The 13,959-nt window shown below is 41.1% G+C and overlaps 1 protein-coding gene across 9 annotated transcripts in view; it reads left to right on the top strand.

Moving 5' to 3' along the window:
- The window catches only part of myt1a (myelin transcription factor 1a), a 71,154-nt gene that overhangs the window by 27,082 nt on the left and 30,113 nt on the right, over nt 1-13,959 (top strand). For all 9 annotated transcript variants that reach the window (XM_062052406.1, XM_062052411.1, XM_062052407.1 and 6 more), the window contains 6 exons: nt 227-1,186; nt 2,665-2,784; nt 3,135-3,225; nt 5,696-5,809; nt 8,196-8,410; nt 12,721-12,923. In XM_062052406.1, the coding sequence (XP_061908390.1) occupies nt 227-1,186; nt 2,665-2,784; nt 3,135-3,225; nt 5,696-5,809; nt 8,196-8,410; nt 12,721-12,923 (1,703 nt within the window). The remainder of the gene's footprint in view (nt 1-226; nt 1,187-2,664; nt 2,785-3,134; nt 3,226-5,695; nt 5,810-8,195; nt 8,411-12,720; nt 12,924-13,959) is intronic.

Genomic DNA, 13,959 nt, shown 5'->3' with positions numbered 1-13,959 from the left:
TGGATAGAGCAACGGCCTTTAAGCATAAGGGTTGTGTGATAACTTCTATATAATTATTCTAACAGTAATTGTGTTGTAGTTGTGGAAAAAAAGGCCCATACTGATAGACGTCAAAATGCCAAGTATCTGTAAAAGTCAAAAGAAAAGGTTGTGGAAAAGCCGTATGGTTTATCTGTAATGCAAGTTATCATACTCAATAACCAATCTGGTTCCTCTTGATCCACAGACCACTGTTCCCCATTCATGAAGGAAGACAATGTGGCAGAAACTGTGGTCTGTTCCACAACGAGAGAGGAGGACAGCATCACGGTGGAGACTGAGAATGAAGATGTGACCGAGAAAACCGGTAAGGACGAGACGTTGGTGAGCCCAGAACAACTGGCTGAGGATAATCATGAGGAAAGCAATAATAGGCCGGACACAATCGAAGATAGAGAGACAATAGGGCAGAGTGACTTTGGGAGAACTGAGCTGGAACGTACAAAAGAAGAGGAGGAGGACGAAGAGGAGGAGGAAGAAGCAGAAGAGCAGATTGACGAACATCAGTTTGTAGACAACAGAGCAGCAGGAAGACAGATGCTAAGCCAGGAAATCTCAGACCATCAATACTCCACGGGTCATTACAACCATCACCAGGTCAACCAGTCAGCAGAAGAGCAGAGAAGGAGGGAACTGAAAGAGGAGGAGGAGGAGGAGGAAGAAGAGGAGGACGATGAAGAGGAGAGGGTCCAACAAGAGGTGGATACCCCTTACTCCATGAGTCCACACAGTCAAACATCTCAGGAATCTCTTGATGAAGAAAAGGTCTTCTCTCCCATGACTGAAGACGACGCCAAGGAGGAGGAGGAAGCAAGCAAGGTGCCGGTGGACGAAGAGGAGGACGACCATTGCTCTGGCAAAGTCTCTCCGGCCACTGTGGTCATTGAGGTGCGCTCCGAAGAGGACGACGACGAGGAAGAGGACGACGATGAAGAGGGGCCAGATTTTATCTCGGAGGGTTCGGGGATCACGGACGATTCGGAGAACTGGGACATGACTCGGGGCAACCTGGGCCTGCTGGAGCAAGCCATCGCCTTGAAGGCCGGCGAGGGTACAGAGGGTCAGAGCTCCCAGGACTACCAGTCCTACGACAGCCCCGGCAAGAGCTCGGACGGAACGGTGCGGCGCAGCTCTCACTACAGCAAAGGTAGTCTTTCACATTTACTGCATGCACTTTGATAATACTAGTGGTGCTCTGCTAATTCATGGAACTCTCCTTTCCCAAACACCGCAAAGAAGTCTTAATAGCTGTGAGCTCTCCCGTCTTAAGTTCTCGGCGACACTCAAACAGCAGCATTCTGGACCAGCTTGTCAGCTGATGATGATCATTTACAGTAAATACTAGTGGTGCTCTGCTAATACATGGGTCTCTCCTTTCCCACACACCGCAAAGAAGTCTTAATAGCTGTGAGCTCTCTAGTCTTAAGCTCTCGGCGACACTCGAACAGCAGCATTCTGGACCAGCTTGTCAGCTGATGATGATAATTTACAGTAAATACTAGTGGTGCTCTGCTAATTCATGGAACTCTCCTTTCCCAACACTGCAAACAAGTCTTAATAGCTGTGAGCTCTCTAGTCTTAAGCTCTCGGCGACACTCGAACAGCAGCATTCTGGACCAGCTTGTCAGCTGATGATGATAATTTACAATAAATACTAGTGGTGCTCTGCTAATTCATGGGTCTCTCCTTTCCCACACACCGCAAAGAAGTCTCAATAGCTGTGAGCTCTCCCGTCTTAAGCTCTCGGCGACACTCGAGCAGCAGCCTTCTGGACCAGCTTGTCAGCTGATGATGATAATTTACGGTAAATGTTGACACATAATGGTAAATTATAAATGGTAAATGGGTTATACTTCAAGGTACTCAAAGCGCTTTGACAGTATTTCCACATTCACCCATTCACACACACATTCACACACTGATGGCGGGAGCTGCCATGCAAGGCCCTAACCACCACCCATCAGGAGCAAGGGTGAAGTGTCTTGCTCAAGGACACAACGGACGAGGTTGGTAGAAGGTGGGGATCGAACCAGGAACCCTCAGGTTGCTGGCACGGCCACTCTCCCAACAGCGCCACGCCGTCCCCATAATAGAGGCCAAGAAACAGGTGACAAATAAATGCCTTACCTCTAATAAACACAAGTATGATGTTATGTACTGTATATTCATACTCTACCCCTTTATATTTGTTTATGTAGGAATTAAAGGTCACATCCTGTATGAAGACAATTCCAATGCATAAACAAAACATCTAAGAAGTAAAGTTGTACCTGGGGACACACCTGCCTCAGCTGGACCAGGTTCTCAGGATACGAGCGGTCTCTCGGCTACTTGTTATTCTTTAGGTTGCGGGCAAAACTGGGTTTACAAGACATGTTACGTGTTAAAACTGTGCTGTTCTGGGAAGGAAGAAGCGGTGACATCCATGTCATTTCATTTTAATGGTTGACACGCTTTCACAATACGAGCTTTTTGGAGCACAAGCTGCATCACTTATTGTACTGTACTGTACTGTACTGTACTGTACTGTACTGTGTACAAGTATTTTGTAAGAGAGATCCTTGTCATGATTCTGTATTGCCAGCGTCCAACAATAACTGACTCCTAATTATTCCATCCTTTCAGACAAGAAGGAAGTGAAGTGTCCAACCCCCGGGTGTGATGGCACTGGTCATGTGACTGGGCTGTACCCTCACCACCGCAGTCTCTCTGGATGTCCTCACAAGGACAGAATCCCACCGGAGGGTAAGCACACCCAGTACAAGCAGACACGGACACTAGAAACCCTTCAAGTGTGTCGTTCACTGTGAATGAAGTTCCATGTGCAAACACCACACTGTTGTTTTAACAGGTCATTCTGCAGGAGCTTTCAGAGTTGGTGATATTTTGGTTCAACTCTTATTTCATTTCTAGTAACTTTAGTAATCATGTTACCACTATTAATGCTGCTGCAAAGAGTACTACTTGCACTAATACCACTAACTTTTTCTCTTCCACTACCGTCTGCAGTGTGCTACTACTGTACTGTCTTTAACTACCCGAGAGTGTTTCAACCAACCCGAGCTCACTCCTTTCTATCTGCTGTGTGTCTGTAGTCCTGGCCATGTATGAGAACGTCTTGAAGTGCCCCACCCCTGGCTGCACAGGCCAAGGCCATGTCAACAGTAACCGCAACACACACCGCAGGTTACAACTCACTCCATCTTCTCTACTGCTCGCCACTCTTACCATGTCAGGATTATGCAGAGAATTATTTGGCCACACCTAGTGTGTGTGTGACAATCATTGGTACTTTAACTTTAATTATGGGGAAACGACTGCAAAAGTATGCGTCGTTCACCCGCCGTGTGACAAAAAGATCAGTTAGAATTAGGGTGGCAAAATTCCGGGAATATTCAAAGTTGGAAATTTTCCATGGGAATTAACGGGAATAAACATTGAATGCAACATGCTAGATCTTGCAGCATGATTATTAGCTAAACAACCTGATCTAATGCAAATTCAGTAGAATTTCAACCCTGCACTGTGCATTCCTCCATCACATGTGCAGTGCATTCTTCCATCACATGCACATATAATTCCCACTGGGGTAAATATATTTGATCTATGGCAGTGGTTCTTAACCTGGGTTCGATGGAACCCTTGGGGTTCGGTGAGTCGGGCTCAGGGGTTCGGCGGAGGTCAAGACACACCCGACTCATCGTGTAAATAAAAACTTCTCCCTATTGGCGTATTACGGATACGGCAACAGCAGAAGTCAGACTGGTTTGCATGTATGTAATTTGTTGTGAGTTTATGCACTGTGTTGGTTTTGTTGTTTGAACAAGGTGATGTTCATGCACGCTTCATTTTGTGCACCAGTAATAAAAACATGGTAACACTTTAGTATGGGGAATATATTCACCATTAATTAGTTGCTTATTAACATTCAAATTAGTAACATATTGGCTCTTAACTAGTCATTATTAAGTACTTATTAATGCCTTATTCGGCATGGCCTTATTATAAGCCTAACCCTCTAACCCTGACCCTAACCCTCTAACCCTAACCCTAACCAAATAACTCTAAATTAAGTCTTTGTTACTTAGAATTTGTTCCCCATACTAAAGCGTTACCAAAAACATATAACTTTGTCTTGAATTTGAAAAAAAAATACATTAAATTTTTCACTAAAGAAGGGTTCGGTGAATGCGCATATGAAACTGGTGGGGTTCGGTACCTCCAACAAGGTTAAGAACCACTGATCTATGGTATTTAAGTGTAATAGAGGTGTAATTGCTTGTTACTGTATGACTGTAGACTACTCCAGCAGACTAGCTGTTCCTGTACTTGTTCAATGATTTTGGGGCCAATATCTCTAGCTAGCTAGCTTTATGTACCACCACAGTCTCATAATGAACCCAAAATATTTCTCCGTTAGCCGTGATGCTCATTTTCTCTATGTTAAATCCCATTCATTTATGCTAACAATGTTAGCGATCCGAATGTACCTTTCTTGTGATGTGTAAAGTTCAACTAAATGAAAAGGTGTAGTTTCCTCTGCCTTCTGTTCTGCTAGCCATTCTGTTGTCATACAAGAATGTAGCTTATAGTTTGATTTAGCATGTTCATTTATTCATCTAGCCTATTTCTATTCATTTGTGCATCAGTCAAATATTGTTAAAGACTACTCCAATTGTTTAGCTGACTATTTATATCTGTGTGTGGCATTGCATTTGTCTTTTACAAGCTTCTCATCTTATTCTACACAATAAGATGGACGCTGGCCAACTTTGAATAATCCAAAAATGGTCAAAATTTCCAAACTTCCCAAGCTTAACTTCCCGTGGTAAATTTCCAGAAAGTTTCCGGAAATTTACCGGAAACTATCCACCCCTTTGCAACCCTAGTTAGAATAATACATGAGGTTGGCTATCGACAACATTTAAACCTTTTATTTATTGAATCAAAAATATCGAAATTCAATGGATTGGTGCTAAAATAATGTACGCTGCTAACTATAACCTGCTAGCCAAGAATGTACAACAATTCTTCTCAACAAAAGAAGAGAAAAAATCTGATATAAAACGTCTGTACGCACGTACAATATTTAAGACATTTAGCATATCAGTATGTGGAATTGAATTATGGAAGGGATTAAGCAAAAAAGCAAAATACTAATATGATCCTCTTTCAAAAACTGTTCAAAGTCAAAGTGTTCACAAAGTACGAAGAACAAGAACCCTGATTAACATCTTCAACCTTATTAAAAAAGGAGAATCTTATTCACCTCATAATGTGAACCATATAACTATTTATCCATGATAATGTTATTTATTGTTACTGATGTATTTAACAATGATTTACTCACTCATTTGTCTATTTATGTATGTATCACTGATTTATGTCTTTAATTGTTCATTGTCGTGCTACAGATATAGACACCTAGGATCTATTTTACAGTATATATATATAGTGTACAATCAGTATATGATGATATTTGTATTTTCATGAAAATAATTTGTTGTTGTTTTTGTTGAACTTTACACACTCAGGGAATACCTTCTTTTGTAAGAAGGACTTTGTGTTGGTGTTGTTGCACAAAGCACATCAAATCAAGTGATTTCCAAAAACTAATTCATTTCATCTAAACATTTCAATGTGTCAATGTTGCCAGTCTGTCCGGTTGCCCGCTTGCTGCTGCATCCAAGCTGAACAAGAACCCGGACAAGCAGGTCCATTTGCAAGCCTCAGTCAGTGAACCCACCTCCAACTCTGACAGAGTGCTCAGGTGAGTGTTGTTAAAAGAAAAGGCCATGTAACACACTGGTAAAAATGCCTTTTTTGCAATGTGTTGCTGCCATTACAATCTAACTTCATGATTATTTGCAAAAAACAACAAAGTTTCTCAGTGTGAACATGAAATATCTTGTCTTTGCAGTCTATTCAATTGAATATAAGTTGAAAAGGATCTCTTTTTATTGACCATTTGCACAACTTCACTGCTTCTGGGCTTTGTACACTGGATATGCCATATTTATGACACTGATTAGCATTAGCGATTTTACATGGCATTTCAACACCTCTAAATTTGCAATTGAAGACTTGGATGTGTGTTACAATCAAATAACCGGTGTGTAATATGTACAACACTTACAGTACAAACACTTTTTAGGACTCAACAAAAGGCAAGACTGGCACATTCAACCTAATGGCAAAGACTACTTCTCGACTAAGGAAACACATCTAGAGAAGGACAAACTGAAATGTTTGCATACTTGCAAACCTGCTCAGTGGCCTAGTGGTTAGAGTGTCCGCCCTGAGATGGGTAGGTTGTGAGTTCAAAGCCCGGCCGAGTCATACCAAATACTATAAAAATGGGAGCCATTACCTCCCTGCTTGGCACTCAGCATCAAGGCTTGGAATTGGGGGTTCAATCACCAAAAATGATTCCCGGGTGCGGCCACCGCTGCTGCTCACTGCTCCCCTCACCTCCCAGGGGGTGAACAAGGGGATGGGTCAGAGGACAAATTTCACCACACCTAGTGTGTGTGTGAGTGACTATCATTGCTACTTTAACTTGAACTTGAAATGAGACTGCCAACAACTGGACAGCACAGTTGTTGCATAAAAACATCTCATTGTATTATTCAACATATGAACATTTATTCCTACTTCAACCTACACAAATGTATTGCAAATTGGTACCGTTGAGTACCAGAATCGGTCCCTAGGCCAGTGTTTTTCAACCACTGTGCCGCGGCACACTCGTGAGATACAGTCTGGTGTGCCGTGGAAGATGATCTCATTTCACCTATTTGGGTTAAAAATATGTTTTGCAAAGCAGTAATTATAGTCTGCAAATGATGTGTTGTTGTTGAGTGTCGGTGCTGTCTAGAGCTAACCGTGTAATACTCTTCCATATCAGTAGGTGGCAGCAGGTAGCTAATTGCTTTGTAGATGTCAGGAACAGTGGAAGGCAGTGTGCAGGTAAAAAGGTGTCTTATGCTTAAACCAAAAATAAACAAAAGGTGAGGGCCGCTAAGAAAAGGCATTGAAGCTTAGGGAAGGCTATGCAGAACCAAACTAAAACTGAACTGGCTACAAAGTAAACAAAAACAGAATGCTGGACGACAGCAAAGACTTACTGTGGAGCAAAGACAATGTACATCCGAACATGACATGACAATCAACAATGTCCCCACAAAGAAGGATAAAAACAACTGAAGTATTCTTGATTGCTAAAACAAAGTAGATGCGGGAAATATCGCTCAAAGGAAGACATGAAACTGCTACAGGAAAATACCAAAAAAAGAGAAAAAGCCACCAAAATAGGAGCGCAAGACAAGAAGTAAAACACTACACACAGGAAAACAGCAAATAAGTCAGGGTGTGATGTGGTCAGCAGACTGCCGACCACATCATCACCACCTGTCCCCGGCATAGACCACCTTCAGAGGAGGGCCTCTTCCAAGTGGGACCTGAGACGAGGGAGTGGCTACACGACACGAAGATGGACATATGAAGACGATACACGAAAGAAGAAGAAGAAGATGTGACAGGTGGTGACAGTACACCTACTTTGAGACAAGAGCTATAGTGATGCATGCTTGGTTATGCTTTAAAGTCATATCCAACAACGACTTTTTACTGTCAACTGAGTTTAGTTTTTGAATGATTTCTGCTGGTGGTGTGCCTCCGCATTTTTTCAACACAAAAAATGTGCCTTGGCTGAAAAAAGGTTGAAAAACACTGGTCTAGGCAACGGTAATTGGTACTTTAAAGGTGGAAATGTGAAAGGTGCCCATCCCTAAATGACATGTAGCAAAAGTAATGCAGTGTAAAAATAGACATGTTGTCAATTACTGATCTAAATAATGCTACATTTGGGAAGGAACTTGCACAACACTTTTTGTTGTGGCGTACACTCCACGTCTGCCTGCCTGCACTTTGACGTGAATACTAATATCTGCACTCTCCAGCAGGCCTATGTGTTTGACGTGAATACTAATAATATCTGCACTGTCTCTGGCAGGCCTATGTGTTTGACGTGAATATTAATATCTGCACTCTCCAGCAGGCCTATGTGTTTGATGTGAATATTAATATCTGCACTGTCTCCGGCAGGCCTATGTGTTTGATGTGAATACTAATAATATCTGCACTGTCTCCGGCAGGCCTATGTGCTTCGTGAAGCAGCTGGAGATCCCCCAGTACGGCACCTACGGGCCCAACACGGTCACCACCACGCCTCGAGCCAACCTGGCCAAGGAGCTGGAGAAGTACTCCAAGGTGTCTTTCGACTATGCAAGCTTTGACGTGCAGGTGTTTGGGAAGCGTATGCTCGTTCCAAAGACCACCGCCGCTGAAACATCACCCAAAGCCTTCAAAAGTGAGGAGACTAAACACCACCGCACTGATCAATGATGTCAGGATTGGTAAAGCACATCACGCCCATCAGTAGTGTGTAGGGTTGTACGGTATACCAGTACTAGTATAGTACCGCCATACTAAGGAATCATATTTGGTACTATACCACCTCCTCACGTCGCTGGTTTTACCAGCAGAGGAGCATGTATGGCAGCGCACACACACAGAGTACTTACAAGCAGACACAGTGTGTAGACAGAAAAGGGAGAATTTTGGTGTAAAAAGTAAAGATAAAGGTGAAGTTATAACACTGAAACACCCTCAGGAAGAGCTGCTTTAAGACATGCGGCTAACATCCATCCACAGTGTTTTAGCTGCTTCTAAGTCACTAATCCTAGTCTCCATGGTGACAAATAAAGTATGTTTCTTACAAGTACTATTATCACTGGAGGACGAGGAATAGCTAAACATGCTTCACTACACAGCGTAGGAGGATACAATAGCTCACCGCCGTCACAATGTAAACAAACGCCATGGGTGGATCTACACCTGACATCCACTGTAATGATACCAAGTACAGGAGTGTATCTAGTCGATACTACTATGATTACTTCGATATTTTTTAGCATCACAAAATCTTTGTTTTTTTAAAATGTATATTAAGTTTATAAAGTCTTGAAATATGTCCATGGACACATGAGGACTTTGAATATGACCAATGTATGATCCTGTAACTACTTGGTATCGACAGGATCCATACCTAAATGTGTGGTATCATCCAAAACTAATGTCAAGTATCAAAGAAGAGAAGAATAAGTGATTATTACATTTGAACAGAAGTGTAGATAGAACATGTTCAAACAGAAAATAAGCAGATATTAACAGTAAATGAACAAGGAGATTAATAATCAATTTTTACAGTTTGTCCTTTATAATGTGTACAAAATAATAGGTGTATAAATGAGACAATATGTTACTGCATAGACTAATTAGGAGTCTTTGTTTGTTTACTTACTACTAAAAGACAAGTTGTCTAGTATGTTCAACATTTTATTTAAGGACTAAATGACAATAATAAACATATGTTTCATGTTATAAAGACAATAATAAAATTTTTGTGGTCCCCTTTATTTAGAAAAGTACCGAAAAGTATCGAAATACATTTTGGTACCGGTACCAATAGTTTGGTTTCGGTACCAAACTATTGGTACCTGGTACCAACACTAGTAGTGTGTAACCTTAAAGTGTTTGACCCTGGGGCCCAACTTTTACACTACAGAGTACAACATTTGAATTAATGATCTATATATACCGCAAAAGAAAGGACAATAATAAACTCACATACAATTATGTTGTGCTGAAATAAAAACATTTGAACTAAATTAATAATAATTTTCTAAAATAAACTGTCAATAAATTTAAAGTTAACAGCTACATTACTTTAGTCATAATTTTTGCACTTTAGAAACGTCTTGATGACTTAAGCTCCAGACTTCTTCTGTTTGTTTTGATATTGTCATTACTGCCACAAGTGGTGGAACAGAGTATTGCAACTGAGTACCACAGCTGTGGTTTAGAAACACAACTTTAGTGCAGTGTTTTTCAACCTTTTTTCAGCCAAGGCACATTTTTTTGCGTTGAAAAAATGCGTAGGCACACCACCGGCAGAAATCATTCAAAAACTAAACTCAGTTGACAGTAAAAAGTCGTTGTGGCAATTGTTGTATATGACTTTAAAGCATAACAAGCATGCATCACTATAGCTCTTGTCTCAAAGTAGGTGTACTGTCACCACCTGTCACATCACACCCTGACTTATTTGGACTTTTTTGCTGTTTTCCTGTGTGTAGTGTTTTACTTCTTGTCTTGCGCTCCTATTTTGGTGGCTTTTTCTCTTCTTTTTGGTATTTTCCTGTAGCAGTTTCATGTCTTCCTTTGAGCGATATTTCCCGCATCTACTTTGTTTTAACAATCAAGAATATTTCAGTTGTTTTTATCCTTCTTTGTGGGGACATTGTTGATTGTCATGTCATGTTCGGATGTACTTTGTCTTTGCTCCACAGTAAGTCTTTGCTGTCGTCCAGCATTCTGTTTTTGTTGACTTTGTAGCCAGTTCAGTTTTAGTTTGGTTCTGCATAGCCTTCCCTAAGCTTCAATGTCTTTTCTTAGGGGCACTCACCTTTTGTTTATGTTTGGTTTAAGCATTAGACCTTTTTACCTGCACCCTGCCTTCCGCTGTTTCCAACATTTACAAAGCAATTAGCTACCTGCTGCCACCTACTGATATGGAAGAGTATTACACGGTTAGCTCTAGACAGCACCGACACTCAACAACAACACATCATTTGCAGACTATAATTACTGCTTTGCAAAACATATTTTTAACCCAAATAGGTGAAATGAGATCATCTCCCACAGCACACCAGACTGTATCTCACTAGTGTGCCGCGGCACAGTGGTTGAAAAACACTGTATTAGAGTACAGCCACATATCCAATATTCCTTCACTTTCACTTACCATTATTTATTTTTGATCTTGCCTGTAGTTATGGTGACAATGCTGAGTGTCTACTATGTTGATGAGTGTCTACTATGTTGATGAGTGTCTACTATGTTGATGAGTGTCTACTATGTTGATGAGTGTCTACTATGTTGCTGAGTGTCTAGTATGTTGCTGAGTGTCTACTATGTTGACGAGTGTCTACTATGTTGACGAGTGTCTACTATGTTGACGAGTGTCTACTATGTTGACGAGTGTCTAGTATGTTGACGAGTGTCTAGTATGTTGACGAGTGTCTACTATGTTGACGAGTGTCTACTATGTTGACGAGTGTCTACTATGTTGACGAGTGTCTACTATGTTGATGAGTGTCTACTATGATGATGAGTGTCTACTATGTTGATGAGTGTCTACTATGTTGATGAGTGTCTAGTATGTTGATGAGTGTCTACTATGTTGATGAGTTTCTACTATGTTGACTGTCTACTATGTTGATGAGTGTCCACTATGTTGATGAGTGTCTACTATGTTGACTGTCTACTATGTTGATGAGTGTCTACTATGTTGATGTGTCTACTATGTTGATGTGTCTACTATGTTGATGAGTGTCTACTATGTTGATGAGTGTCTACTATGTTGATGAGTGTCTACTATGTTGCTGAGTGTCTACTATGTTGCTGAGTGTCTACTATGTTGCTGAGTGTCTAGTATGTTGATGAGTGTCTAGTATGTTGATGAGTGTCTACTATGTTGAGTGTCTACTATGTTGAGTGTCTACTATGTTGATGAGTGTCTACTATGTTGACTGTCTACTATGTTGATGAGTGTCTACTATGTTGATGAGTGTCTACTATGTTGATGACTGTCTACTATGTTGATGAGTGTCTACTATGTTGATGAGTGTCTACTATGTTGATGAGTGTCTAGTATGTTGATGAGTGTCTACTATGTTGACTGTCTACTATGTTGATGAGTGTCTACTATGTTGATGAGTGTCTACTATGTTGACTGTCTACTATGTTGATGAGTGTCTACTATGTTGATGAGTGTCTACTATGTTGATGTGTCTACTATGTTGCTGAGTGTCTACTATGTTGATGAGTGTGTAGTATGTTGATGAGTGTCTACTATGTTGATGAGTGTCTACTATGTTGATGAGTGTCTACTATGTTGATGAGTGTCTAGTATGTTGCTGAGTGTCTACTATGTTGATGAGTGTCTACTATGTTGATGAGTGTCTACTATGTTGATGAGTGTCTAGTATGTTGCTGAGTGTCTAGTATGTTGCTGAGTGTCTAGTATGTTGATGAGTGTCTAGTATGTTGATGAGTGTCTACTATGTTGCTGAGTGTCTACTATGTTGATGAGTGTCTACTATGTTGATGAGTGTCTACTATGTTGATGAGTGTCTACTATGTTGATGAGTGTCTAGTATGTTGCTGAGTGTCTACTATGTTGATGAGTGTCTACTATGTTGATGAGTGTCTACTATGTTGATGAGTGTCTACTATGTTGACTGTCAAAACTCTAAAAATGTTCCTTGATTTTAAAACAAAGAACCTCACTGATTTTTTTGACCACCAAGATCCAAGAGCAAGTTATTATGTCACAGTGACATCATCTGAAAGCTTTTAGCAAGCATCCAATCAGATTGCTGTAATGTCACATCCTGCTCACGTACTATCTAGGGAGTGCTATGATGTGCTGTGATCTCTTAAGCGCTCTCACCGTCAACTGTGCACGTCTGAAAAGCATTATAGAGTGCAAGACTCATCTGCTGTGAAAGCCAACAATGTTGAAACTAACTTTTGCCTTACCTTTACCCCGCTCAGCTAAACCCTTCACCAAGGCCTCCTCTCCGCCCCGGACAGGATCGGCAGCCGTCGCCAAGACCGCGTTGTCGTCCAACGAGTACGACTGCAGTCAAGATGCGGAGGCGGCCCACATGGCGGCGACGGCCATCCTCAACCTGTCCACTCGCTGCTGGGAAAGACCCGAGACCCTCAGCGCCAACCCCAGGGAGCCCTGCACCGAGGTACACCAACTTTCATGTCTTCATCATTTTCTTCACGTGAAGGGAAATTGCACTTCTGGGGGGAATTTTGACCAACAAGAACACACTTTTTTCTGCATTCTACAGAGTGAAAAACTGCTAGCACAAGGCGGCTACCAATGCAGGTCATTCACCTATTCTGCCCATAAAGCCCTCTTTTAAAAAATCCATCCATTGCTTCAAAGTCGGGCTCTCCTGGGATATACATTTCCTAGTAATGCTCTTTTTACAGGCCACCAGGAGAATATTCATGACTTCTTTCAGCCAGTCCTGAGGTACATGTCCCAAAAACAAGAGTCTTACTTTCAAGCAATGGATGGAAATGACAATGGACATAAATAACATGAAGATAACTGCCTTTATTCATTATAAATTGGAGAAATTGACTTTATAATAGGAAAACTGGGTCAATTATGTCCCAAGCTAGTATAGGTAACAATCATTGCACAATAAAACAGCACAATTGTCAATATAAAGAAATATGAAATAATTATAGTTGCATGTTACTCACACATACTCCTAGGGCAGGGGTCGGCAACCCAAAATGTTGAAAGAGCCATATTGGACCAAAAATACAAAAACAAATCTGTCTGGAGCCGCAAAAAATGAAAAGCCGTTTTACATACAGATAGTGTGTCATGAGATATAAATTGAATTAAGAGGACTTAAAGGAAACTAAATGAGCTCAAATATTCCTACAAATGAGGCATACTGATGCAATATGTACATATAGCTAGCCTAAATAGCATGTTAGCATGGATTAGCTTGCAGTGACCAAATATGTCTGATTAGCACTCCAACAAGTCAATAACATCAACAAAACTCACCTTTGTGCATTCACGCACAACGTTAAAAGTTTGGTGGACAAAATGAGACAGAAAAAGAAGAGGCATAAAACACGTTCTAGAAAGTTGTACATGTAAACAAACTACGGTGAGTTCAAGGACCGCCAAAATTAGTAGGACAAAACGGCGCTCGCCAAATACTGGAATCAGTGAAGCCTGTTTAATATAAACAG

The sequence above is a fragment of the Entelurus aequoreus genome, linkage group LG07, assembly GCF_033978785.1.
Source record: "Entelurus aequoreus isolate RoL-2023_Sb linkage group LG07, RoL_Eaeq_v1.1, whole genome shotgun sequence".
Taxonomy (NCBI): domain Eukaryota; kingdom Metazoa; phylum Chordata; class Actinopteri; order Syngnathiformes; family Syngnathidae; genus Entelurus; species Entelurus aequoreus.
This window is presented reverse-complemented; position numbering and strand designations above follow the sequence as displayed.